This window comes from Sapajus apella, unplaced genomic scaffold (genome assembly GCF_009761245.1).
Source record: "Sapajus apella isolate SASKATOON/1434 unplaced genomic scaffold, GSC_monkey_1.0 scaffold13, whole genome shotgun sequence".
Taxonomy (NCBI): Eukaryota; Metazoa; Chordata; class Mammalia; order Primates; family Cebidae; genus Sapajus; species Sapajus apella.
Window position 1 is genome coordinate 22,373,421 of NW_022436953.1, and position 24,426 is coordinate 22,397,846.

Genomic DNA, 24,426 nt, shown 5'->3' on the forward strand with positions numbered 1-24,426 from the left:
TTTTTTTTTTTTTTTTTTTTTTTTTTTTTTTAAGACAGGGTTTCACCACGTTGGTCAGTTTGGTCTCGAACATCCGACCTCAGGTGATCCTCCCGCCTTGGCCTCCAAAGTGTTTGGGTTACAGGCGTGAGACACTATGCCCGGCCCACACTTATTCTTTTAGTAAGGATATGCAAGGGCCAGGCGCAGTGACTCTTGCCTGTAATCCCAGCATTTTGGGAGGCCAAGGCAAGTGGATCACCTGAGGTCAGGAGTCGAAGATCAGCCTGGCTGACATGGCTAAACTCTGTCTCTACTAAAAGTACAAAATTAGCCAGGCTTGGTGGTGCGTGCCTGTAATCCCAGCTACTCGGGAGGCTGAGGGAGGCAAATCGCTTGAACCCGGGAGGCAGAGGTTTCAGTGAGCCGAGATCGTGCCATTGCACTCCAGCCTGGGCAACAAGAAAGAAATTCCATCTCAAAGAAAAAACAAAGACATCCATTATATTGATTAAGGCCCACCATGGATGGCCCCATTTGAACTTAAATGTTAGGCCAGGCGTGGTGGCTCACGCCTGTAATCCAAGCACTTTGGTGGCCAAGGCAGGCGGATCACCTGAGGTCGGGAGTTCAAGACCAGCCTGACCAACATGGTGAAACCCTGTCTTTAAAAAAAAAAAAAAAAAAAAAAAAAGAATGAACTTAAATGTCTCTCTTCTTTTTTTCCTCAGCGTCCTGAGTAGCTGGGATTAGAGGCATGAGTCATCACACTCTGTTAATTTTGTATTTTTAGTAGAGATGGGGTTTCTCCATGTTGGTCAGGCTGGCCTCAAACTCCCGACCTCAGGTGATCTGCCCGCCTTGGCCTCCCAGAGTGCTGGGATTACAGGTGTGAGCCACCTTGCCCACCACAAGAGTGGTTTGTTTGTTTGTTTGCTTGTTTTTGTTGAGATGGAGTTTTGCTCTTGCTGCCCAGGCTGGAGTGCAATGGTATGATCTCAGCTTACTGCAACCTTCCCCTCCTGGGTTCAAGTGATTCTTTTGCATCAGACTGACCAGTAGCTGAAATTACAGGCATGCACCACCACGCCCAGCTAATTTTTTTTGGCCAAGGCAAGTGGATGAAGAGAGTTGGGGTCATCATGTTGGCCAGGCTGGTCTCAAACTCCTGACCTCAGGTGATCTGCCCACCTTGGCCTCCCAAAGTGCTGGGATTACAGGCGTGAGCCACTGTGCCCAGCTGGTTTTTTTTTTTTCTTTCTTTTTTTCTTTTTTGAGACGGTGTCTCACTCTGTTGCCCAGGTTGGAGTGAAGTGCCACAGTCTTGGCTCACTGCAACCTCTGCCTCCCGTATTCAAGCCATTCTCATGCCACAGCCTCCCGAGTAGCTGGGATTACAAGTGCCCGACTATGCCTGGCTAATTTTTGTATTTCTAGTAGAGACAGGGTTTTGCCATGTTGGCTGAGCTGGTCTTGAACACCTGACCTCAAGTGATCTGCCTGCCTCAGCCTCCCAAATCCAGGGATTTGGGATTATAGGCATGAGCCAATGTGCCTGGCTTGAGTGAAAGTTTCTCTTTCTTTCTTTTTTTCTCTCTCTCTCTTGCACTTTTCTTTCTCTCTCTCTCTCTCTCCCCCTTTCCTTCCTTCCTTCCTTCCCTCCCTCCCTCCCTCCCTTCCTTCCTTCCTTCTCTTCGTTTCCTTACCTTTTTCCTTTTTCCTTTCCTTTCTTTCCAGATGGAATCTCTGTAGCCTGGGCTGGAGTGCAGTGGCACTATCTCAGCTCACTGCAACCTCTGACTCCCAGGTCCTGGTTCAAGCAGTTCTTCTGCCTCAGCCTCCCGAGTAGCTGGGATTACGGACACACGCCACCAAGCCCAGCTAATTTTTGTATTTTTAGTAGAGACGGGGTTTCACCATGTTGACCGGGCTGGTCTTGAACTCCTCACCTTGTGATCCGCCTGCCTCGACCTCCCAAAGTGCTGGGATTACAGGTATGATCCACTGTGCCCTGCTGAGTGCAAGTTTCTACTTGGCTTTCAGACTGATTCTGCATCTGTGCCCCACTCCTCAGCCTCTAAACACCTGCTTGTTTTCTGTGATAACTAGAGACATGAATAGTTATTTACAACAATAGAAAGCCCGGAGAATTGAATGGCACATAGTTCAGGGTGCTGCCTTCCAGGGATTCAGTTTAGTGAGAGAAACAGAAATGGCATTCACACACCTAAGTATTCTCCAATGTATAAATTGCAGCCTGGGCAATGTAGTGAGAGCCTGTCTCAAAAAAAAAAAAAAAAAAAAAAAGAAAAAGAAAAAAGATAACGGTGGGATTGTATTCCTGCAGACACCAAGGACCCTCCCTAATTAGCTTTGTGTGACTTGGGGTTGGGGCAGACAGCAGATCCGGAGGAGGAATCTTGGAGCCAAAATTTCTACTGTCTGAGTCTTCCCCGTCATTCAGATCTCAGTTCAAATATCCCTCCCTCAGAGAAGCCTTCCTTGACACCCATTTTAGAGCAGCACACCCCCATTCTCTAACACGCTGCACTGTTTTGTTGCCTTCAGGGCACATATGATTCTGGGCTGTTTTACTATTATCTATCTATCATCTATTTATTTATTCATTTATTTTTGAGACAGGATCTCACTGTGTCGCCCAGGCTGGAGTGAGTGGCACCATCACAGCTCACTGCAACCTCAAAATCCTGGGCTCAAAGGATTTTCCTGCTTCAGCCTGCAGGTAGCTGGGACCACAGGTGCATGCCACTACGCCTGACTAATTACAAATTTTTTTTTTTGTATAGATGGGTTTCATAATGTTGCCCAGGCTGATCTTGAACCCCTGATCTCAAGCGATGCTCCTGCCTTGGCCTCCCATCATGCTGGGATTAGAGGCGAGAGGACCTGCCCTGGATTGTTTATTCTACTTGCCAATTGTCTGTCTCACCTAGTGGACTGCTCTGTCTTGGTCAACTCTATAACATATCCCCAATGCCTTATTAGGTCCTCAATGGTTTTTGTTTTGGGGATGGCTGGATGAAGGAATGGATGGAGACCCTCCATCCTCGGGATGCCTCTTTTTAGGAACAAAGTGACCTGTTCTTTTGAGCCTGACCAGATGGCAGAGGTAGAACAAGGAAAGCCTAAGACGGGAAGAAAGATTGGAGTGGATTGAGGAGAAGGATGAAGAGCTGGATTAGAGCAATTGAGGGTGGCTGCGAAGACTCAGGGAGGTTTCCAAGGGCGAAGGGCCAAGGACAGAAGCTAGTAGAGCTTCACTGAGCTTGTCCCGGCAGGCAGGACTGGGGCTGGAATGGGTGGGCCTGCGGGTGGGGCGGGGCCGACAGTGGGTGGTGGTCCTGTGATGGGGCGCGGCGGGAAGGGGCGGGTCCTACGGAGGGAGGCGGGGCCTGTCATGGGCCGGGGAGGGAGGCGGGTCCTACGGCGGGAGGCGGGGCCTGAGATGGGGCGGGGCCTGAGATGGGGCGGGGCTGGAGACCGGCCTTACGGCGGGCGGGGCGCGGCCGGGGTGCAAGGCGGGTACTGCAGGCGGCAGCCAGCGCTGCGCGCCGCGGCGGCGGAAAATGGCTGCGGCCCAGGCGGCGGACACTCAGCTGATGCTTGGAGTCGGGCTGATCGGTGAGGACGTAGGCGCCCTGCCTGGAAAACTCTCACCCGGGTTCCGTATCTGCACCACCTTGGCTCGGAGCAGCGCCTGCTCCCGCGGTCCCCAGAGGACCAACATGGAGGGCGCGGCCGATTCCATGTTGGGCCTGGACTGGGGGCTGCGGGGCCAGGCCTCCTTGGCTCAGGGACCCGGCCCGCCGCCCTGGCCCGCCCGCGGCCGCCTGTGGGGCCCGCTCGGCTCCAGGGAGCCCGGGACCTCCCAGATCCCGGGGTGGAGCTTCCCCTGCACGCCCGGGTTTGCTAGGCGGAGCCGGGACGTCTAGCGCGCCCGGGCTGGGGTGGCTGCGAAGGGAGATCTGCGGGCGGGGCCGGGCCGGGCCGGAGCTGCCGGCGGGCGGCGCGGCGGGCAGGAGGCAGGGCCTGGTTCCCCAGAGGGGAACGGGCGCGGGCGGCTGTCTCGGAGCCAAGCGTGACTGCTCGCCCTGGCGGCCCCCCTTCGTGGGACCGGGCGGCTGGAGACTGCTGGGCCGGGTGCTGCGCGTTTCACACACATTGTCTCCTTTTAGCTCTCACCAAGGACCCAGGGGCCGTGGGAAACGACTGACTCCCTCTTTACGGAGGACTAAATGGAGGCCCGGGCTGTCATTGGGCACGGACACACCGTAGGCAGTACAGAGACTGGATGGGGGCGGGGGGAGCCTCAAAGTGTAGCCCGGAGTCCCCAGTCCCCACCAGTGGAGAGCTCCCGCGTCATGTGATCGAGCTTGTGCATAAAGCAGGAGTCTCTACATAATCGTGCGGTGGACTCTCGGTTAGCTCTGAGGAATGTAATTATCTCTCCATAGTTAAAAAATATCACGTTGGGATTTTTGGGCAGCCTTGTGCAGTGTTTAGGGGGTGGAACCCATTGGTTCCCTTCAAAAAAGTTTTATTTCCCTGAGATTTTTGCACACCCCTAAACACTTTCTATTCTCCAAGCTCACAATAACATTGCTGAAGCTTAGCAAAACTGAAGAAATAGCTGGTGATTTTTCAGTGCCTTAAGGCAGTACGTTTTTGTGGGAATGTTTTACTGTATTCATTTCTTTTTCTTTTTTCTTTTTTTTTTTGGACAGGGTCTCGCACTATCCAGGCTGGAGTGCAGCAGCGCAATCACTGCTCAGTACGGCTGCCATCTCCCAGGCTCAAACTATCCTCCTGTCTTGGCCTCCAAATAGCTGGACCACAGGCGTGCACCACCACCCAGATAATTTTTGTATTTTTTTTGTGTAGATGGGATTACCAACATGTTGTCCAGGCGGATTATGTATTTATTTCTAATGTGATTTCCGAACTGCTTCAAAACAAAACCTAAGTAATTTAGTGTCTCCAGAAGGTACTTTTGAATTAAGGCTAAGTTAAACTGTCTTTACCTACTACTAATAGCAAAGAAAAAGATGACATATGATCATATTCTGAAGTCAGAAGGTTTTTTATTATTCACATTAACATGCATTTAAAAGGAGTTTGCAGCCAGCCTGGGCAACGTGCTGCAAACCACTATATCTCTGCAAAATACACAAATTAGCTGGGTGTGGCGACATAGGTGGGAGGATTGCTTGATCCCAGGGGGCAGAGGTTGCAGTGAACCAAGATCGTGCCACTGTACTCCAGCCTCGGTGACAGAGTAAGACCCCCCATCTCAAAAAAAAAAGAAAAAAAGAAAAGAGGCCAGATGTAGTGGCTCACACCTGTAATCCCAGCACTTTTGGAGTTTGAGATCAGCCTGGCCAATAGAGTGAAACCCTGTCTCCACTAAAAAGGCAAAAAACTAGCTGGGTGTGGTGGTGCACGCCTGTAATCTCAGCTACTCAGGAGGCTGAGGCAGGAGAATCACTTAAACCCGAGAGGTGGAAGTTGCACTGCAGCCTGGGTGACAGAGTAAGACCCTTTCTCTAAAGAAAAAAAGATTGTGGGTGTCTTTTTTAATATAATGATTTCCTTTCCTTTCCGAAGATACCCAGTAGTGGGATTACTGGGTGGAATGGTAGTTCTGTTTTCAATAACAATTTTTTAACGGCCGGGCGCGGTGGCTCAAGCCTGTAATCCCAGCACTTTGGGAGGCCGAGGCGGGTGGATCACGAGGTCAAGAGATCGAGACCATCCTGGTCAACATGGTGAAACCCCATCTCTACTAAAAATACAAAAAATTAGCTGGGCATGGTGGCACGTGCCTGTAATCCCAGCTACTCAGGAGGCTGAGGCAGGAGAATTGCCTGAACCCAGGAGGCGGAGGTTGCGGTGAGCCGAGATCGCGCCATTGCACTCCAGCCTGGGTAACAAGAGCGAACCTCCGTCTCAAAAAAAAAAAAAAAAAACAATTTTTTATTTATAGTTTTTAGAGATAGTTTTTAGAGTTTTAGTCTCTGTTTCCTAGGCTGGAGTGCAGTGGTGTGTAGCTCACCACTACCTTTAAATCGTGGGCTCAAGCGATCCTTCCACCTTAGCTTCCTAAGTAGCTGGGACCACAGCACATTCCACCATGCCCAGCTAATTTTTAATTTTTTTTTTTTTGGGGTAGAGATGCGGTCTCACTATGTTGCCCAGGTTGGTCTGGAACTTTTGGCCTCAGGCGATCCTCTTGTCTTCCCAAAGTGTTAGGGTTTACAGGCATGAGCCATTATGCTTGGCCTAAAAAATTTTAAATACAAAATTCACACAATTGGTATGCAATGTGGTTTGAAAGATTTCACCTTTTTTTTTTTTTTTTTAATCTCCAGTTTTGTTTTTGACGAACCTTTTCTATGTATTTCTTAAGAATTATTCCACCCAGCACTTTGGGAGGCTGAGGCGGGGCAGATCACCTGAGGTCAGGAGTTTTAAGACCAGCCTGGCCAACGTGGTGAAACCCCATCTCCACTAAAAATACAAAAATTAGCCGGGCGTGGTGGTGGGTGCCTGTAATCCCAGCTACTCAGGAGGCTGAGGCAGGGGAATTGCTTGAGCCTGGGAGTTGGAGCTTGTAGTGAGCCAAAATTGTGCCAGTGCACTCCAGCCTGGGTGACAGAGCGAGATTCCACCTCAAAAAAGAAAAAAAAAAAAAGAATTATTCCAAATAGATAAAAACTTAATGTAATTTTAGTTTATAGGCATTTGTGTGGGAGGAGATAGGGAGGAACTCTGCCATATCTCTGAGGCTGAATATTCAGTCATGGTTTGTTATAAAAGCTTTTTACGCAGGGTGTGGTGGCTCATGCCTGTAATTCCAGCACTTTGAGAGGCTGAGGCATGCGAATAATGAGGTCAGGAGTTGGAGACCAGCCTGGCCAACAGAGAGACCCTCGTCTCTACTAAAAAAAAAATCCAAAAATAGCTGGGTGTGGTGGTGGGTGTCTGTAATCCCAGCTACTGTAGAGGCTGAGGCAGGAGAATCACTTGAACCCGGGAGGCAGAGGTTGCGGTGAGCCAAGGTGGCGCCACTGCACTCCAGCCTGGGCGACAGGGTGAGACTCCGTCTCAAAAAAAAAAAAGTTTTTTACTCAGGTGCCCTATAATTCTGGATCATGAGAGCCAGATAATTTGAGCAGTAGCGATAGATGGGAATTTGGGGTCTCAAGTACTCTGAGTTGCTTTGTAAAATGGGGTGTTAAAACTGATTCCGCTAAGTGCTTCTGAGTAACCAATCAATTCACTTCCTTGCTACTGTTTGACATTCTCACAGTGACCATCTTTCCACCGTAGAAAAGGACACAAATGGAGAAGTTCTGTGGGTGTGGTGTTATCCTTCCACGACAGCCACATTAAGGAGCCTGCTGCTGAGGAAATGCTGCCTTACAGATGAAAACAAACTTCTCCATCCCTTTGTCTTTGGTCAGTACAGAAGAACGTGGTTTTATATCACAACAATTGAAGTTCCAGATTCTTCTGTTTTGAAAAAGGTATGATTGCATGAAGGTAAAAAACCCCAAAATATTTAAAGTGATGTAAGATTATTCTAATAACCCTTAACTTTAGACCTTATTCACAGTATACTTTTGAAAATATTAAATATTATTTTCATTGGGAGTATTCACACTTCACTCTCATTCATTCTATAAATATTTATTGTTGTCTAGTATATGACGGACCCTGTGGTTGATACAGTGGTGAGCAGTGCAATATGTGGTCTCTTCCCTTTTTTTTTTTTTGATTTTTGAGATGGAGTTTTGCTCTGTTGCTCAGGTTTGAGTGCAATGGTGCAATCTTGGCTCACTGCAACTTCGGCGTCCCGGGTTCAAGCTATTCTCCTGCCTCAGCCTCCTGAGTAGCTGGGGTAACTGGGGTAACAGGTGCCTGCTGCCATGCCTGGCTATTTTTTTTTAATTTTTTTTTAGTAGAGACAGGGTTTCACCATGTTGGCCAGACTGGTCTTGAACTCTTGACCTCAGGTGATATGCCCAGCCAGGATCTATTGAGAATTTAGAAAGGTTAATTAAGGAAACTCATGTATTAAGTAGACTTCTTGGTGTATTGTTTGATATGAACAGTATCAGTGTAACGTGGAAGACTAGGATGTGGTAATCGTGACCTTTCCTAATCCCAAGCAACCAGCAGGTTTTTTCAAAGAATAGAATATTTGAACAAAGTGGCATGTACCCAGATAGACATTTTTTCCCGTTTTAGGGCTAATATATAGCCACTAATGGGACTGTGAAGCATGACTAGAATACCAGCTTAAATTTAAGAAATTACATTTAAAAGAGCAGGAAGGTGACAATTTAGAAACTGTAGAAGGCTTAAGACAAAACAGATTCATAATTACAAAAGAAGATAGGATTCTTTTTTATTTTAACTTCAATTTTTAATTTTTTTTTTTTTTTTTGAGCCAGAGTCTCACTTTGTCACTCAGGCTGGAGTGCAGTGGTGCAATCATGTCTCACTGCAGCCTTAATCTCCTGAGCCCAAGTGGTCCTCCCACTTCAGCTCCCTGAGTAGCTGGGAGCACAGGCGTGCACCACTGTCCCCTGCTAGTTTTTAAATTTTTTGTAGAGACGAGGTCTTCCTCTGTGGCCCAGGCTGGTCTTGAACTCCTGGGTTCAAGCGGTCCTCCTGTCTTTGCCTCCTAAAGTGCTGGCATTACAGGCATGAGCCACTGCACCCAGCCAAGAAGATAGCTTTCAATATGTAATGAAATCTTTGGTTTATTGCTTGATACGTTTTTTTTTTTTTGATGGAGTTTTGCTCTTGTTGCCCAGGCTGGCGTGCAGGGGCAAGATCTTGGCTCACTGCAACCTTCGCCCCCGAGGTTCAAGTGATTCTTGTGCCTCAGCCTTCCAAGTAGCTGGGACTACAGGCATGTGCCACCACGCCTGGCTACTCTTTATTTTAAATGTATCTCTTCAAAGTTTTGTATTTATAAAATTCTAAATTTTGTCTCATTGGTGGAAATATTAGATATATGATTATCAGAAATTTATACTTATAATAATAGAGGCATATAAGTAAATGGAGCTCCTTTTTCCCTCCCCTCTGCCCAGACAGAGTCTCGCTCTTTTGCCCAGGCTTGAGTGCAGAGTTGCAATTTCAGCTCACTGCAACCTCCGCCTCCTGGGTTCAAGCAATTCTCTGCCTCCACCTCCTGAGTAGTTGGGATTATAGGTATGTGCCACCACGTCTGGCTAATTTTTGTATTTTTAGTAGAGACAGGGTTTCACTATCTTGGCCAGGCTGGTCATGAACTCCTGACCTCATGATTCACCTGCCTGAGCCTCCCAAAGTGCTGGGATTACAGGCATGACCTGCCTGTCTAAAGCTTCTTATAATAGTACTTTTTAGCTTACCGCACTCTTTAGAGAGTTAGTTCAGGAGCTGTATGATTGTTACTGAGATATGTTTTGTTATTTTCCATCCTTAGATAATGAAGACCAGTTGCTAGCAATAGAGCTATAGGGTGACTATGTTTAAGAATAATCAACTATAGGCCGGGCGCGGTGGCTCAAGCCTGTAATCCCAGCACTTTGGGAGGCCGAGGCGGGTGGATCACGAGGTCAAGAGATCGAGACCATCCTGGTCAACATGGTGAAACCCCGTCTCTACTAAAACTACAAAACATTAGCTGGGCATGGTGGCACGTGCCTGTAATCCCAGCTACTCAGGAGGCTGAGGCAGGAGAATTGCCTGAACCCAGGAGGCGGAGGTTGCGGTGAGCCAAGATCGAGCCATTGCACTCCAGCCTGGGTAACAAGAGCGAAACCCCGTCTCAAAAAAAAAAAAAAAAAAAAAAAAAGAATAATCAACTATAAATTTCAAAATAGCTAGAAGAGAATAATTTGAAAATAATTTGAATGTTTTTATCATAAAGAAAAGATAAATAGGCTGGGTGTGGTGGCTCATGCCTGTAATCTCAGCACTTTGGGATGCTGAGGTGGGTGGATCATTTGAGGCCAGGGGTTCGAGACCAGCCTGGCCAACAGAGTGAAACACTGTCTCTACTGAAAATGCAAAAAATTAGCTGGCCATGGTGGTGCGTCTGTAATCCCAGCTACTCGGGAGTTTGGGAGGCTGAGGCATGAGAATCACTTGAACCTGGGAGGCAGAGGTTACAGTGAGCTGAGCTCACACCACTGTACTCCGGCCTGGGTGACAGAGCAAGACTGTCTCAAAAAAACAAAAAAAAAAAAGAAAAGAAAAAGAAGAGATATACCAGAAAAATATGTATATCTATTATGTATTAATAAAAATAAGTAAAATAAGGGTGTGGTGGTATGTGTCTGTAGTCCCAGCTACTTGAGAGGCTGAGGCAGGAGGATCTCTTGATTCCAGGAGTTCAAGTCCAGCCTAGGCAACATAGTGAAACCCTCAACTCAAAAAAAAGAAAAAAAAGGTAAAGTAGTGAAAAAATGTGGCGGAGTGGCATGTGCCTGTAATCCCAGCTACTCAGGAGGCTGAGGCAGGAGAATTGCCTGAACCCAGGAGGCGGAGGTTGCGGCGAGCCGAGATCGCGCCATTGCACTCCAGCCTGGGTAACAAGAGCGAAACTCCGTCTCAAAAAAAAAAAAAAAAAAAAACCACGAAAAAATGTGGGGGAGAAAAGATAAGCAGTTGCTAAATTGGTAAATCTGATTTAGCACTTCTTTCTTCTGCTTTGATGAGATTAGGGGACCTTAAGTAGAAGTGTACTTTTTTTATATTTGAGTGAAGTATTTTTGATTTCTGAAAAATTTTTTTCTATAAGTACTGCATGCTTATGTAGGAAATTAAGTATATATGTATATGTAATATATGTGCACATGCAAAAGTTTAAAGAAGCAAGTGAGGACTTGTTACATTTTGGTCTTTTCCTTTTAATACTGTTATGTCTTTTACAAAAGGTTTGTTAGAATATAGTAATAAAAATTAATTCTGCTGAAGTGTCTTTAAAAAGGATTTTTTCGTTTGTTTCTTTTGAACAGGTGACTCATTTTTCTATTGTTCTGACTGCCAAAGATTTTAACCCAGAGAAGTATGCTGCCTTCACTAGGATATTGTGTAGGTCTGTATAAAAATTGTATTAAATGCTAATATACAAAATGAAGATCTTACCTTAGTTACATAACAGATTTCTACACTGAGAAAGCAAAATTCAGCCTTGTGTCTCCAACACAATCTTTAGTAGCCCTTCACAGGCTGTAAAGAGGGCCTTTCTGTTTTGCTTTGTCGATAGTTCTCCTCTTATTTGGTTAATGATCTAGGGGAAGAGAAGCAGCAGTTTCTGTAGCTATTGTAGTTCCTGGGTGTTTTGAGTCACTTCCTACTTTTGGTCTGTTACTTCTGTTCACTTCCAGTCTAGAATTTCCTTAGTAGGTTGGATAAGTTAAGTGAGTTATGACTTGGCAAACTGGTTCATATGTGTCAAGGTCTGTGTGTGGCAATCATTTTGGCAAATAATTATGCTGAAGCACAAGAACACATTTCTTAGCTGGAATGGTGAGAAGCTAGGGAATTCTCATTAATTGGTTAGTCATGATTCAGGTAGACTCTTAGTTTCATCCCTGTTGTTGGAAAATTTATCTAAAATATACCAGAATGTTTTTTCTTTTCTTTTTTTTTTTTTGAGACAGGGTCTCACTCTGTTGCTCAGGCTGGAGTGCAGTGGCTTCATCATGGCAAACTGCAGTCTCGACCTCCCAGGACTCAAGTGATCCTCCCAGCTCAGCCTCCTATGTAGCAAGGACTGCAGGCGCACACCCCCATGCCTAGCTAATTTTTTGTATTTTTGTATTTTTTGTAGTGACAGGGTTTTGCCATGTGCCCAGGCTGGTCTCAAGCGATCTGCCCATGTTGGCCTCCCAAAGTGCTGGGATTATAGGCGTGATGAAACTCTTCTTTATGTTAAAGATAATTAGCTCTTTCCTTTTTTTTTTTTTTTTTTTTTTCTTTTTTTTCTTCTAGAGACATCCTGCTCAGGAAAGCGCTTTCTTAATGATGAGGGCTTTTAGTGGGGCGATCTCTGCTCACTGCAACCACTGCCTCCCAGGTTCAAGCGATTCTCCTGCCTCACCCTCCCAAGTAGCTGAGATTACAGGCTTGTGCCACCACCCCTGGCTAATTTTTGTTTTTTTAGTAGAGATGGAGTCTCATCATGTTGGCCAGGCTGGTCCTGACCTCAAGTGATCCACTTGCCTCGGCCTCCCAAAGTGTTGGGATTACAGGCGTGAGTCACCTCACCCAGACTTGCAGAGTTTCAATTGTGATTTTGTTTTTGTTTTCGTTTTTTTCTAGAGACAGGGTCTTGTTCTTTTGCCTAGCCTGGAGTGCAGTGTCATGATCATAGTTCATTGTAACCTTGAACTCCTAAGCAGAAGAAATTCTCTCACCTCGACCTCCCAAGTAGTTAGGACTGCAGGTGCGTGCCATTGCTCCTGGCTAATTAAAAAATATACACATATCAGGCCGGGCGCGGTGGCTCACGCCTGTAATCCCAGCACTTTGGGAGGCCGAGGCGGGTGGATCACGAGGTCAAGAGATCGAGACCATCCTGGTCAACATGGTGAAACCCCGTCTCTACTAAAAATACAAAAAAAAATTAGCTGGGCATGGTGGCGCGTGCCTGTAGTCCCAGCTACTCAGGAGGCTGAGGCAGGAGAATTGCCTGAACCCAGGAGGCGGAGGTTGCGGTGAGCCGAGATCGCGCCATTGCACTCCAGCCTGGGTGACAGAGTGAGACTTCATCAAAAAAAAAAAAAAAAAAAAAAAAAAAAGTTGTTACTAGATAGAGTTATAATTCTAGGTATTATCATGCTACTCTCAGCCCTCAGGCTTTTGCCTGGTACATACATTTTTGGGGGCACTGCTGGTAAAGGGAATTGTTTTTGTTTCATAAACTCAATAAGTGGTTCCCTTTCGGCTATTTTTGTGCATGAATGTATATACACACCAAAAAAAAAAAAAAGGGCGAGGAGAGAAAAAAACTCTAGCGTAAGAGTATCTTCTCATTACTTAAGGGTTTCACTTAGATTATATTTTGGCTAAATGAGATTTCACCATTTTTGCAGCCAGCCAGAATGAAAAAGCTTCCTACTCTCATAAGAAATTCCGGGTGAATGGTCTCACTGTGGATAAACAGTTGTCTGCTAATGTGGCACTTACACAAAGGGAGATTATGATTGCCAGAAGAGATGCTATCCAGAAGCCGTAAACTAAAAATACCGCAGAGGTATTTTTTTTTGCAAACATGGGACTCCCATTTCATTTGGTTGAATCAGGGGTATGTTGCTCAACTGAATTCACTGGGTAATATTGTGGAGTCCAACAGGCAAGGTTGCTTCAGACCCCACTTCCTTCCCAGAAAGAGGCCCAGAGGGTTTCTCACTGGATTTCCTCTCCCATCACGGTGCAAGAGAAGTGAGGGCTCAGAGCTACTGCCAGCCACCTCCTCTGCTTCCTGCGCCTTACTGCAGCACTATGCTTACCCAGTATTTGTACACACACACGTCTGCGTGTACATGCACACACGCAGGCAAACAGTTTTCTTTTTTTTTTTTCTTTTAAGATGGGGTTTCACCATGTTGGTCAGGGTGGTCTTGAACTCCCTACCTCAGGTGATCCTCCCACCCTGGCCTCCAAAGTGCTTGGATTACAGGCGGGAGCCACTGCGCCTGGCAGGCAAACAGTTTTTCATGACAGTAAGGTTGACGTGGAGTTGCCCCTCTCCATTTCTGGTGAGAGGAGCAGGCAGGCGTGCCTTCCACACACAGCATGCTGCTCACAGCGGCAGTGGAAGCCCACAGGAAAAAACCTTATTCCTGCTGTGGCTGCAGGTTAACTGCCATGGTCCCCGTCAGCCTTTAGTCGCTTGCAGCTGTGGCCCTGCTGGAGAACCGGAGTTTTCATGCACACTTGGAGTCAGCTGTCCAGGCCAGGTGTGGCAGCCTATGGATGTCTGTCTGAACAAGGTCCTCTGGGTTGCACTATGGGCTTTTCCTGTGGAGTGGTTTTGGGGGGATTTCCCCCTCTGTTTTATCTCTCCTGGCCCAGGGGTATCATGTAGGAAGTCATCTTATCCTACCAACCTTATGTTTCTTTTCTCTATTACTGTGTATTATTTCTATTTTATTATTATTTTTGAGACAGAGTCTTACTCTGTCACCCAGGCTGGAGTGCAGTGGGGCCATCTTGGCTCACTACAACCTCCACCTCCTGAGTTTAAGCAGTTTTTGTGCCTCAGCCTCCCAAATAGCTGGAGTTACAGGTGCATACCACCACACCTGGTGAATTTTTATATTTTTAGTAGAGACAGTGTTTCACCATGTTGGTCAGGCTGGTCTCGAACTCCTGGCCTTAAGTGAGCTTCCTGCCTCGGCCCCCAGAGTGCTGGGATTATAGGTGTGAGCCACAGCACTCAGCCTCTATTTTAGAATGTTAATGGCATTTTGATTTTTTTGTTATTGGTGATAATAAAGCACATTTAGAAATTCAGGAGGATATACAGTGTAAACTAAGCTCCCTCCTCCTCCTGTTACCAGACTCCAGTTCTACCTCCTGACCCCCACCCCACACAACTCCCGTGGCCTCCTTTATATCCTATCAGAGAAGTTTTCTCCCTGTGTGATCTTGTGTGTGAGTTCCTGGGTTTGAATGTATTTTACATTTGTGAAAGCTTTTCACATTCATTGTTCTCTACCTTTTTTCCCTCAAATTGTGGATTGAAATAATTTTTTAAAAACCACTGATGATTGATAAAAGTTGGTAAGCAGTTAAAACACTTGCTTTTTTCACTTAGTCTATGATAAATATAATTTTCCAGTGATCTTTTTTTTTTTTTTTTTTTTTCCTGAGACGGAGTCTCGCTTTGTTGCCCAGGCTGGAATGCAGTGGTGTGATCTTGGCTCACTGCAACCTCCACCTCCTGGGTTCAAGCAATTCACCTGCCTCAGCCTCCCGAGTGGCTGGGACTACAGGCATGAGCCACCACACCCAGCTAATTTTTTTTTTTTTTTTTTTTTTTAAGATGGGGTTTCACCATGATGGCCAGGCTGGTCTTGAACTCCTGACCTCAGGTGATCCACCCACCTCGGCCTCCCAAAGTGCTAGGATTACAGGCGTGAGCCACCGCGCCTGGCTAATTTTTGTATTTTTAATAGAGACGGAGTTTCACCATGTTGGCTGGGCTGGTCTTGAACTCCTGGCTTCAAGTAATCGCCCGCATCGGCCTCCCAAAGTTCTGGAATTACAGGCGTGAGCCACCATGCCTGGCCCTCAAGTGATCTTTTTTATTTATTTTACTTATTTTATTTTATTTTTAAATTATTCTTACAAAACCACAATCAGAAGAACGTGACCTGTCTTAAATATGTTTTATTTTCTTCCTGATTTTCTATCCTATCAGCTCCTGAAAGGCCCCAATAGACCCAGTCATGTTTCTCAAGCAAAATTTAGTTTTAGTTGCTCACAGGAAGATATTTCAAGGGGAAGAGATGGATTCCACATGTGAGCTATAAATGCAGCCAGTTTCCTACCAGCATTTTCTGGAAGCTTTAACCTGATGATGAATGTCTAATGTGCATTTATCACCAGAAACCTAAAGGAGTTTTGATTTCTTAATTATCTAAATATAGCTACTTCTGGGAACTCTAATAATAAGTATGTGTTCTACAACTAATTACTGCTTTCTCTGTGAACAATGCATAAAACTCCTTTCTTGTCAAAGGAAATCTCAGTAATAAAACAGAGTTGTATGACTAAGAACCCCAGTTGTGAATGTAAGACACAGGATAAGTGCACAACATTCTTGAGAGTCCTGGGACGCCAGGAAGTTCGTAGTTCATTCTCCTGCCTTAGTAACAAAGTGGGGTCCCAGATGTAAAGACAGAGCTGAGTCGGAAGAATTGAAGGTCTTTGAAGCTTTTTTTTTTTTTTTTGACAAAGTCTCAATCTGTCGACCAGGCTGGAGTACAGTGGTGCAATCTTGGCGCATTGCAACCTCTGCCTCCTGGGCAACAGAGTGAGATTCTGTCTCAAAAAATAAAAAAAGAGTCAAGCATTCAGAAGGGCAGTCGCAAGTTGGCTTTGGATCCTTTTTTTTTCTTTTTTTTTGTTGAGATGGAGTTTTGCTTTTGTTGCCCAGGCTGGAGTGCAATGGCTCGATCTCAGGTCACTGCAACCTCCACCTCCCGGGTTCAAGCCATTCTCCTGCCTCAGCCTCCCAAGTAGCTGGGATTACAGGCATGCATCACCACACCCAGCTAATTTTGTATTTTTAGTAGAGTCGGGGTTTCTCCATGTTGGTAAGGCTGGTCTCAAACTCCCTACCTCAGGTGATCCACCTGCCTTGGCTTCCCAATGTGCTGGGATTATAGGCATGAGCCACCGTGCCTGTCCCAGCTTTGGATTCTTGAGAAAGCACCCATGCCGGCCTGGGTGCATATCTCCACATGATTTGTGCCAAGTAAAAGCACAGTTGCTTTGTTTTCCTTTCTTACAGAATGTACCTGAAACATGGGAGCCCAGTTAAAATGATGGAGAGTTATATTGCAGTTCTCACAAAGGGGATATGCCAGAGTGAAGAAAATGGCTCTTTCCTTAGCAAGGACTTTGATGCCCGAAAGGCCTACCTGGCTGGCTCCATCAAAGGTAAGAAGGGAAAAAACAAAACCCATCCCAACAAAAAAATCCCTGAGGCAAAAACAGTCTTTAGATTCTATTGTGCCTAATAGAATAATTAGATAATTAGATGATTATCTAATTGGAATTATCTAGTTACTAGATAATTCTAATCCTCTCATACATTTTTGTTTACATAAATTTTTTCATATCATATTTGTATATAGGAGGGTACCTTTAACTCCTGTATTTCCTTATTAAGTTAGAATTCTTTCAAAGGAAAACAGATTTTTGTAGTGTTCATTTCCATATTCTTTTTCTTTCTTTTTTTTTTTTTTTTTTGAGACAGAGTCTTGCTCTTATTGCCCAGGCTGGAGTGCAGTGATATGATCTCAGCTTACTGCAACCTCCACCTCCTGGGTTCAAGTGATTCTCTTGCATCAGCCTCTTGAGTAGCTGGGATTATAGGCGCTTACCACTGTGCTGGCTAATTTTTGTATTTTTAGTAGAGATGGGGTTTTACCAAGTTCACCAGGCTGATCTCAACTCATCCCCTGTGATCTGCCTTCCTTGGCCTCCCAAAGTGTTGGGATAACAGGCGTGAGCCACCTCGCTTGGCCCATTTCCGTATTCTATTGGCTATTTTAAGAATATTTTCTCACTGGTGGGCTAAATTTTGTGACTCGAGGTCTCCATGGATTCTGTAGTTTTGCTTTTCTTAGATCTTAGCAGTTATCTCTGTCATCTGAAAAGCCTAAGGCCTTGAACTCAAGTTCCTAATTTAAGTTTCAGCTGGAAAATCCAAAATGCAGACAGGCTAGGCCTAAGGCCCAGACTTCAGGGTCCCTGAGCAGGAGGCAAGGAGAACTCTGAAGTCGAGGCTGCCCTCTGTCACGTCCTCCCACAGTGCCCATCTGGCTTTGCTTTTGATTCTGCTGTTCTTTGTGTTTTCTCAGCATCCCTGTTGAGGTGTTAGGTGTTTGTCAGGCTAACTAACTTAAGGACTTAAGTAATGATATTGGGGGCATGGGGGAGTTAATAGACTTATTTTTTTTTTTTTTCCTTTTGAGACAGGGTCTTGCTCTGTCACTGAGGCTGAGTGCAGTGGTAGTGCAATCACGGCTCATTGCAGCCTCGACCTCCTGGGCTCAAGAAAGTCCTCCTGAGTAGCTGAGACTACAGGTGCATGTCACCATGCCCAGCTACTTTTTTTTTTTTTTTTTTTTTTTTGAGACAGAGTCTCACTCTGTCATCCAGGCTGGAGTACAGTGGCACGATCTCAGCTCACTGCAATCTCTGCCTCCTGGGTTCAAGTGATTCTCATGCCTCAGCCTCCCCAGTAGCCGGGATTACGGGCACCTGCTACCACACTCAGCTAATTTTTAAATTTTTACTAGAGATGGGATTTTACCATGTTGCCCAGGCTGGTCTTAAACTCCTGACCTCAGGTGATCCACCTGCCTTGGCCTCGCAAAGTGCTGGAATTACAGGTGTGGAACACTGCGCCCAGCCTGATTTTGTATTTTTAGTAGAGATGGGGTTACACCATGTTGGCCACGCTGGACCCAAACTTCTGACCTCAGGCAGTCTGTCTGCTTCAGCCTCCTGAGGTGCTGGGATTACAGGTATGAGGCACTGTGCCTGGCCTCAGCTAATTTTTAAATGTTTTTTTTGAGACAGAGTCTCCCTATGTTGTCCAGTCTGGTCTCAAACTCCTAGGTTCAAGTGATCCTCTCACCTTGGTCTCCCAAAGTGTTGGGATTACAGACATGAGCCACTCTGCACCTGGCAGGCATTGTTTTTTAAATAAGAAAATTTTAATGATACAGAAAGACACTGATTCCCTTCACATCAATTGTTTTACCTTTTTGTGAGTCTAACTTCCTCTATGCATCCACCATGGAGTCTCTTTCGGGGCAGAGCACACGTGCTGGGAGGTGACATAGGATAGATCCACTTGTCCACCTAATAAAGTGTTTGTATGCTTTACATCATGCGGGGAATGTAACTCAGATATATTTTAATACCAAACAATTCAATATACTATGTGGGTAGTTCTTTGAAGTTTAAAAATCACATTATCTGTGTCTTCTGACAATGTAATAAACTTAAAAAAAAAAGCATTAAAGCATTAAAAAAAAAGTTTATAAGGCCAGGTACTATGGCTCATCCCTGTAATCCTAGCACTTTGGGAGGCTGAGGCGGGCAGATCACAAGGTCAGAAGTTTGAGATCAGCCTGACCAACATGGTGAAACACCGTCTCTACTAAAAATACAAAAATTAGCTACTGTGGTGGCACATGCCTGTAATCCCAAGCTACTGGGGAAGCTCAGGCAGGAGAATCGCTTGAGCCCAGGAGGCAGAGGTTGCAGTAAGCCGATATCACGCCACTACACTCCAGCCTGGGTGACAGAGTGAGATTTGGTCTCAAAATTAAAAAAAAAAAATCCTTTATTTTCTTACATGATGTGTAATGCAGTAACATATGATTTCTCTTTTTTAAAGACATTGTATCTCAGTTTGGAATGGAAACTGTTATCTTACACACAGCACTGATGCTAAAGAAAAGAATTGTGGTATATCACCCGAAAATAGAAGCGGTCCAGGAATTTACCAGGTATCATCTCTAATTATGAAAACGGGTTAACTTTGTTGGCAGACAGTTTGGGGCATTAGATGTTACTGTGTGCTCTGTCCTGTTGCACATTTGCTATAAATAGCATGTGTTAGTCTGGAGGTGAAATACCACCTTTGGTCTGAAGTTTCTGTTTAGAATCTAGTAGTTCAAGGTCACTGATTTGGACAGATTCTTCTTTAACTTAAGAGATAAGACTATTTTAGAGCAGCGAGTTAGCAAACTTTTCCTTGCCAAACAGTAAATATTTTAGGTTTGTGAGCCAAATGGTCACTGTCCGAACTACTCAACTGTCTTGGTAGCACAAAAACAGCCATAGCTGGGTGCAGTGCTCATGCCTATAATCCCAGCACTTTGGGAGGCTGAGGCGGGTGGATCACAAGGTCAGGAAATGGAGACGATCCTGGCCAACATGGTGAAACCCCATCTCTACTAAAATGCAAAAGCCAGCCAGGAGTGGTGGCGTGCTCCTGTAGTCTCAGCTACTCAGGAGGCTGAGGCAGGGGAATCACTTGAACCTGGGAGGCAGAGGTGGCAGTGAGCCGAGATCGTACCACTGCACTCCAGCTTGGCAACAGAGTGAGACTCAGTTTAAAAAAAAAAAAAAAATAGCTAGACAACACGAATGCAAATGACTCAGCATGGCTGTGGTTAGTGAAACTTTATTTTCAAGGACAGGCCATAATTTGCTGACCCGTTTTAGGTACATTGTTCCTTCTCTTCAATTTTATCAAAGACTCTTTATTTTTTCTTGTTTTAATTAAAAACTTTGAGAGTGGGCCGGGCGAGGTGGCTCATGTCTGTAATCCCAGCACTTTGGGAGGCCAAGGCGGGCAGATCATGAGGTGAAGAGATCGAGACCATTCTGGCCAACATGGTGAAACGCTGTCTCTACTTAAATACGAAAATTAGCTGGGCATGGTGGCGCGAGCCTGTAGTCCTAGCTACTTGGGAGGCTGAGGCGGGAGAATTGCTTGAACCCAGAGGGCGGAGGTTGCAGTGAGCTGAGATCGTGCCACTGCCCTCCAGCCTGGCACCTGGGGACAGAGTGAGACTCTGTCCCAAAAAAAAAAAAAAAAAACTTTTTTTTTGAGAGCAGGACAAAGACATTTATTTTGATGGTGTATATATAGATTTTTTTCTTTTTTTCTTATTTTATTTTTTGTTATTTACAGCTTTGAAGGGTCTCTTGATGATCATATATAGATTTTTTAAATTTTATTTTTATTTTTAGTAGAGGTGGGGTTTTGCTGTGTTGCCCAGGCTGGCCTCAAACTCCTGGGCTCCAGCGATCCTCATGCTTTGGCCTCCCAAAGTGCTGGGATTACAGGCATGAGCCACTATGCCTAGCTAAAATACATATAGATTTTGTTGTTGTTTTGTTTTTATTTTTTTAATTTTTTTTTCTATTTTAAAACATCTTTTTATCAACATCTGGATGGCCTTGCTGTAGTTTTGTTTTTATTTTTGTTTGAGATGGAGTCTCACTGTCTTGCCCAGGCTGTAGTACAATGGTATGATCTCGGCTCACTGCAGCCTCTGCCTCCCAGGTTCAAGTAATTCTCCTGCCTTAGCTTCCTGAGTAGTTGGGATTATAGGCGCCTGCCACCACACCCAGCTAATTTTTGTATTTTTAGTAGAGACGGGTTTCACCATGCTGGCCAGGCTGGTCTCCAACTCCCGACCTCAGATGATCCGCCTGCCTTGGCCTCCCAAAGTGTTGGGGTTACAGGCGTGAGCCACCGTGCCCAGCCTTCTTGTTGTTAATTTTTTGCCAGGGAGTTGGCCCAGGGCCAGGAGGTGCCTGCCAGGCCCTGCTTCCTCTAGCTGCCCCTCCACCTGCCATACAGATAAAGAGTTTTTGTTAACAAAATCTAACTTGTTACCAGGTCCTTTTAAATTTTCTTCTTTTTTTTTTGAAAAAAAAGTTTTTTTTCAAAAAAAAAAAAAAAGTTTCGCTCATGTTACCCAGGCTGGAGTGCAATGGCGCGATCTCGGCTCACCGCAACCTCCACCTCCTGGGTTCAGGCAATTCTCCTGCCTCAGCCTCCTGAGTAGCTGGGATTACAGGCATGCGCCACCATGCCCAGCTGATTTTTTGTATTTTTAGTAGAGACGGGGTTTCACCATGTTGACCAGAATGGTCTCGATCTCTTGACCTCGTGATCCACCTGCCTCGGCCTCCCAAAGTGCTGGGATTACAGGCTTGAGCCACCGCGCCCGGCCCTTCATTTTTGTTTTATTCTACATTTTTTGTAGAGACGGGGGTTTCTGAGGTGTCACTCTATTGCCCAGGCTAATTTCAAACTCCTGGCCTCAAGTGATCTTCCAGCCTCTACCTCCTAAAGTACTGAGATTACAGACATGAACCACCACACCAGCCATTAGGTCCTTTTTTAAAAGCAAGAGGACTTAGCATTCATGTTGGGTTTACTGTATGCCAGGCATTTCATAAAATATCTTAAATCAGGTCAAGCGCGGTGTCTCACGAGGTCAGAGTTTGAGATCAGCCTGGCCAATATGGTGAAACCCTATCTCTACTGAAAATAAAAAAATTAGCCGGGCATGGTAGTGCGTGCCTGTAATCCCAGCTACTCAGGAGGCTGAGGCAGGAGAATTGCTTGAACTTGGGGGGAAGAGTTTGCAGCGAGCCGAGATCACGCCACCGCACTCCAGCCTGGGCAACAGAGTAAGACTCTGTCTCAAAAATAATAATAAGATACATTAAATTTACTCATAATGAGAACCCTGCAAGGACGTAATATTACCCTGTTTTATGAATGAGAAAATTAAGGTTGGCAGAGGATAGGTAGGTAGTAAGGTAATGAAAAGAAGAAAGGCTTCATAGTCAGAAAGTCCTGAGTTAAAATCTTGGGAGGGCAACTTATTAGCTCTGTGAACACCTAAAAGATACTGAATGTTGGCCATGCATGGTGGCTCACACCTGTAATCCCAGCACTTTGGGAGGCTGAGGCTAGCAGATTGCTTGAGACCAGGGGTTAAGACCAGCCTGGGCAAAACAGCAAAACCCCATCACTATGAAAAATACAAAAATTAGCCAGGCATGGTAGCATGCACCTCTAGCGCCAGCTACACAGGAGACTGAAGTAGGGGGATCGGTTGAGCCCAGGAGGTGGAGGGTGTAGTGAGCCATGATCAGGTCACTGCACTCCAGCCTGGATGACGGAGTAAGACCCTGTCTCAAAAACAAAATAAAAGATATTGAATGTTTCTGAGCCTGTGTTCCTTTATCTGTAACATGAAGATCATATCTACCTTGTAAGTTTGGAAATAATTTATATAAGATGCTTAACATGTACCTAGCCTGTAAGACACATTTTAGAAGTTATTATTGTTATGATCATGATTGCATCAGATTTTAAGTGAGAGGGCCAGAACTTTTACCCTGTCCTCTCTGAGTCCAAAAGCCTGTATTTTCTATCCCATCACCTTTCCCCCCTCTATGTATGCTACTTAAACTGGAGCAGCCACAGTTTCTGAGATCTTTAGCAGGGCACCGGGGGGTTCATGAAGCCACAGATAAATTTGATACATCTTGTTGCAGTCATTATTCCACCATAAGTTTTTTTCAGGGAAACCTGTGTTGTAGGAAAACAAACACACATGGTTTGCGAGTTTTACTAGAATTTTAAATATAAATGGGAGACTTCCAGGAAATTTCTTACTTGCAGAAGCGACTTTACCCTCAGACTCCCTCTACATGGCAGTCTGCAGAGTGGGATGTTCAGAGAAAAACCTTAGAAGCATCACTGCTTGCTACCATGGGGATATTTTGAAACTTCACCTTGAGCTTTCTGTAGCTGATCTGATCCCCAAAAGCAGAGTTTAAAACATTGCATAGATGCTGGGTGCAGTGGCTTACACCTGTAATCCCAGCACATTGGGAGGCCAAGGCAGGCAGGTCATCTGAGGTTGGCAGTTCAAGGTCAGCCTGGCCAACATGGTCAAACCCTGTCTTTACTAAAAATAAAAAAGTTAGCCGGGCGTGGTGGCAGGTCCCTGTAGTCCCAGCTATTTGGGAGGCTGAGGCAGGAGAATCACTTGAACCCATGAGATGGAGGTTGCAGTGAGCCAAGATCATGCCATTGCACTCCAGCCTAGGCAACAAGAGTGAAACTCCATCTCAAAAAGTAAATAAACAAATAAAAAAGAAAACATTGCATTGCTTTAATTCGAAGCCCAGAGGTTAGCACATTTGGGGCTTGTTCTCACCTCTGTCTCTGATTAGCTAGAGACTCTACCCTCTTCATTTCCTCCCCAGGAAGAGGAGAAGGGCAGGCTGAGTCTTTTTCTTTTTCTTTTTTCTTTTTTTTTTTTTTAAAGAGATGAGGTTTCACCATGCTGGCCAGGATGGTCTCGATCGATCTCCTGACCTCGTGATCTGCCCACCTCGGCCTCCCAAAGTGCTGGGATTACAGGTGTGAGCCACTGTGCCCGGCCCTCAGGCTGAGTCTTTAAGGTGTGGACCAGCAACAACTTGAGTTCTTGCCTTGATTCCCCAGGACTCTGCCTGCCCTGGTGTGGCACCGACAGGACTGGACCATCCTTCACTCTTACGTGCACCTCAACGCCGATGAACTGGAAGCCCTGCAGATGTGCACAGGTAGACAAGAGGATCCCAGGGAAGGAACTGTTCCACTTTTATTTAATTTTTGTTTTTATTAAGATGGAGTTTCACTCTTGTTGCCCAGGCTGGAGTGCAGTGGCACAATCTCGGCTCACCGAAACCTCCACCTTCTAGTCTAGGTTCAAGCAATTCTCCTGCCCCCTCACCCTCCTGAGTAGCTGGGATTGCAGGCATGGACCACCATGCCTGGCATAGTAGAGATGAGGTTTCTCCATGTTGGTCAAGCTGGTCTCAAACTCCCGACCTCAGGTGATCTGCCCGCCTTGGCCTCCCAAAGTGCTAGGATTACAGGCATGAGCCACCACATCTGGCCCGAACTAATCCACTTTAAAGAGGGTTTTTTTGTTTTTATTTTGTGTGCATTCCTTTTTTTTTTTCTTTTTTTCCTTTTCTTTTTTTTTTCTATTTTTTTCCCAAAGTTTTACCTGTTTGTTGTCAAAATATTTCGTGTGCATTCCTAAGTGGAATACTGATTCTTTTTTTTTTTTTTTTTTT

The 24,426-nt window shown here is 45.4% G+C and overlaps 1 protein-coding gene across 4 annotated transcripts in view; it reads left to right on the plus strand.

Moving 5' to 3' along the window:
- Positions 1 to 3,485: 3,485 nt before the first annotated feature.
- The window catches only part of DENND10 (DENN domain containing 10), a 30,349-nt gene continuing 9,408 nt past the window's right edge, over positions 3,486 to 24,426 (plus strand). The window contains exons 1-6 of one of the 4 annotated variants that reach the window (XM_032281793.1): positions 3,486 to 3,621; positions 7,330 to 7,526; positions 11,019 to 11,098; positions 16,529 to 16,677; positions 19,154 to 19,265; positions 23,807 to 23,907. In XM_032281793.1, the coding sequence (XP_032137684.1) occupies positions 3,567 to 3,621; positions 7,330 to 7,526; positions 11,019 to 11,098; positions 16,529 to 16,677; positions 19,154 to 19,265; positions 23,807 to 23,907 (694 nt within the window). In that variant the 5' untranslated portion in view covers positions 3,486 to 3,566. Of the gene's footprint in view, positions 3,622 to 7,309; positions 7,543 to 11,018; positions 11,099 to 16,528; positions 16,678 to 19,153; positions 19,266 to 23,806; positions 23,908 to 24,426 lie in introns of those variants that run through there. The other 3 variants (XM_032281792.1, XM_032281795.1, XM_032281794.1) reach the window with 3 other exon arrangements.